Source organism: Frankliniella occidentalis, unplaced genomic scaffold, assembly GCF_000697945.3.
Source record: "Frankliniella occidentalis isolate FOCC.00 unplaced genomic scaffold, Focc_3.1 Scaffold134, whole genome shotgun sequence".
NCBI lineage: Eukaryota > Metazoa > Arthropoda > Insecta > Thysanoptera > Thripidae > Frankliniella > Frankliniella occidentalis.
The window spans coordinates 476747-478167 of record NW_026267261.1 but is presented as its reverse complement, the minus strand read 5'-3'; the positions used below and the strand labels follow the sequence as shown (position 1 = coordinate 478167).

General features: G+C 52.8%; 1 protein-coding gene across 6 annotated transcripts in view; it reads right to left on the bottom strand.

The window, feature by feature from the left end:
• Positions 1 to 1421, bottom strand: part of LOC113211849 (latrophilin Cirl) — a 255784-nt gene that overhangs the window by 13310 nt on the left and 241053 nt on the right. For all 6 annotated transcript variants that reach the window (XR_008011518.1, XM_052270681.1, XM_052270682.1 and 3 more), the window contains one exon: positions 825 to 931. Coding sequence is in view for 5 of the 6 variants with exons in the window: in XM_052270681.1 (XP_052126641.1) it covers positions 825 to 931 (107 nt within the window). In the remaining variant the exon portion in view is untranslated. The remainder of the gene's footprint in view (positions 1 to 824; positions 932 to 1421) is intronic.

The window sequence follows — 1421 nt, the reverse complement described above, 5'->3', positions numbered from 1 at the left end:
TGGTTATACAGTGCCAGATTCTTGCGTGCGAAAGGGTTGCATACGAGCACGGGGCCGTAAGGCACCATGGCGGACGAGGTAGGCAAGCCCGCCCGCCCGTCCGCCCGAATCCAGTGCCGTGTAACCAAAACAAAGGACGGCGCAGATCACCAATCCTGTATAGCTGAATGAGCATTGCGCATACTGACTGAAGTTACCCTACCAATGTAGGTGTTACGTTAATGGAACTTGTTACCGATTGAGAATTAGCCCGCTTAGTCGGACTGAGCGTTGATCTAAGTGAGCGTTTACTATTCTGGGCGTATATCTTACTGCGCGTTAGTCTGAATTAAACGCCGAAGTGGGCGTTAGTTTCAATTTTTTTATTTTGCGCAAATTGAACGTTTTCCAAGCTGGTTTAGGTTACAACAGGATAGACCTTTTATTTCGTTCAGCTGTAAAAGGTCATGGATATAGATCTTATCCCCTTGTTCGGCTTCACGACACAGTTATGCTAACCTGCCAATGCTCACTTTTTTCAACGTTCATCGTTCTTCAAATTCTACAAAAGAAAAATTAAAAGAAAGAAAAAAGATCCGACTTGTAAAGGTTTTCGAAATCAGATAATATAAATTTGAGACCAGTTTCTTGTTTTCATCCGCTACGATATCTATGAGGGTATGACGGAAAACTTTGCCATATAATTTTAACTTTGTAGCTGAAAGTGCATCTGCTAAAATAAAATTGTTCCCGACAAATGAGATCCTCTGATAGAATTTAGTTTCCCACTTGAACACCCAGCCACATACGGACATGAAGACATGCAGGACACTCACGACACTTACCTGGCGAGCACTGGTAGTGGGCCTCGAGGTACTTGAGGGTGCCGGGGCACGGGTCGCCGAACATGCTGGTGTGGGCGGCCACGCTGCAGCTCTGCTGCTCGCTACATCTGGAGACACAGAGGAGGGAGAACGGTGGCTCAGCACAACGCAGGACAGACAGGCACAGGGCACGCGGACCATGTGAGTGTGATGTGGGGAAAGGGGGGGTGGGAGGGGCGTACATCGACATACTGACACAGTGACCACACAATAACAGGTCAAAGTAAATTCAGACCACCAGAATGACTCTCTCCCGGGGGAGGGTGGTCCAGCACCAGCCCAGGGCGGGGCGGGGCGCCTGCCTACCGCCCGTAATGAAGCCAGGGCTCCCGCCTGGGCCTAGGAGGGCGGCCCGGCCCGGCCCTCGGCCCAGCCCCACATCTCGACTCGAAAATCATTTTCTTTCCCGCCCCAGGACAGGCGGGGCCGGCTGGGACAGGGCGGGGGGCTGGCCGGACAGCGCGCTAGACAGGCAGGGCCGGCCACCCCATGTCGCTGCCCTCCTGCCGCCGGCATTAGGAAGTCCAGTCCTCACTAATATCCGGAGGGGCGGGGCGG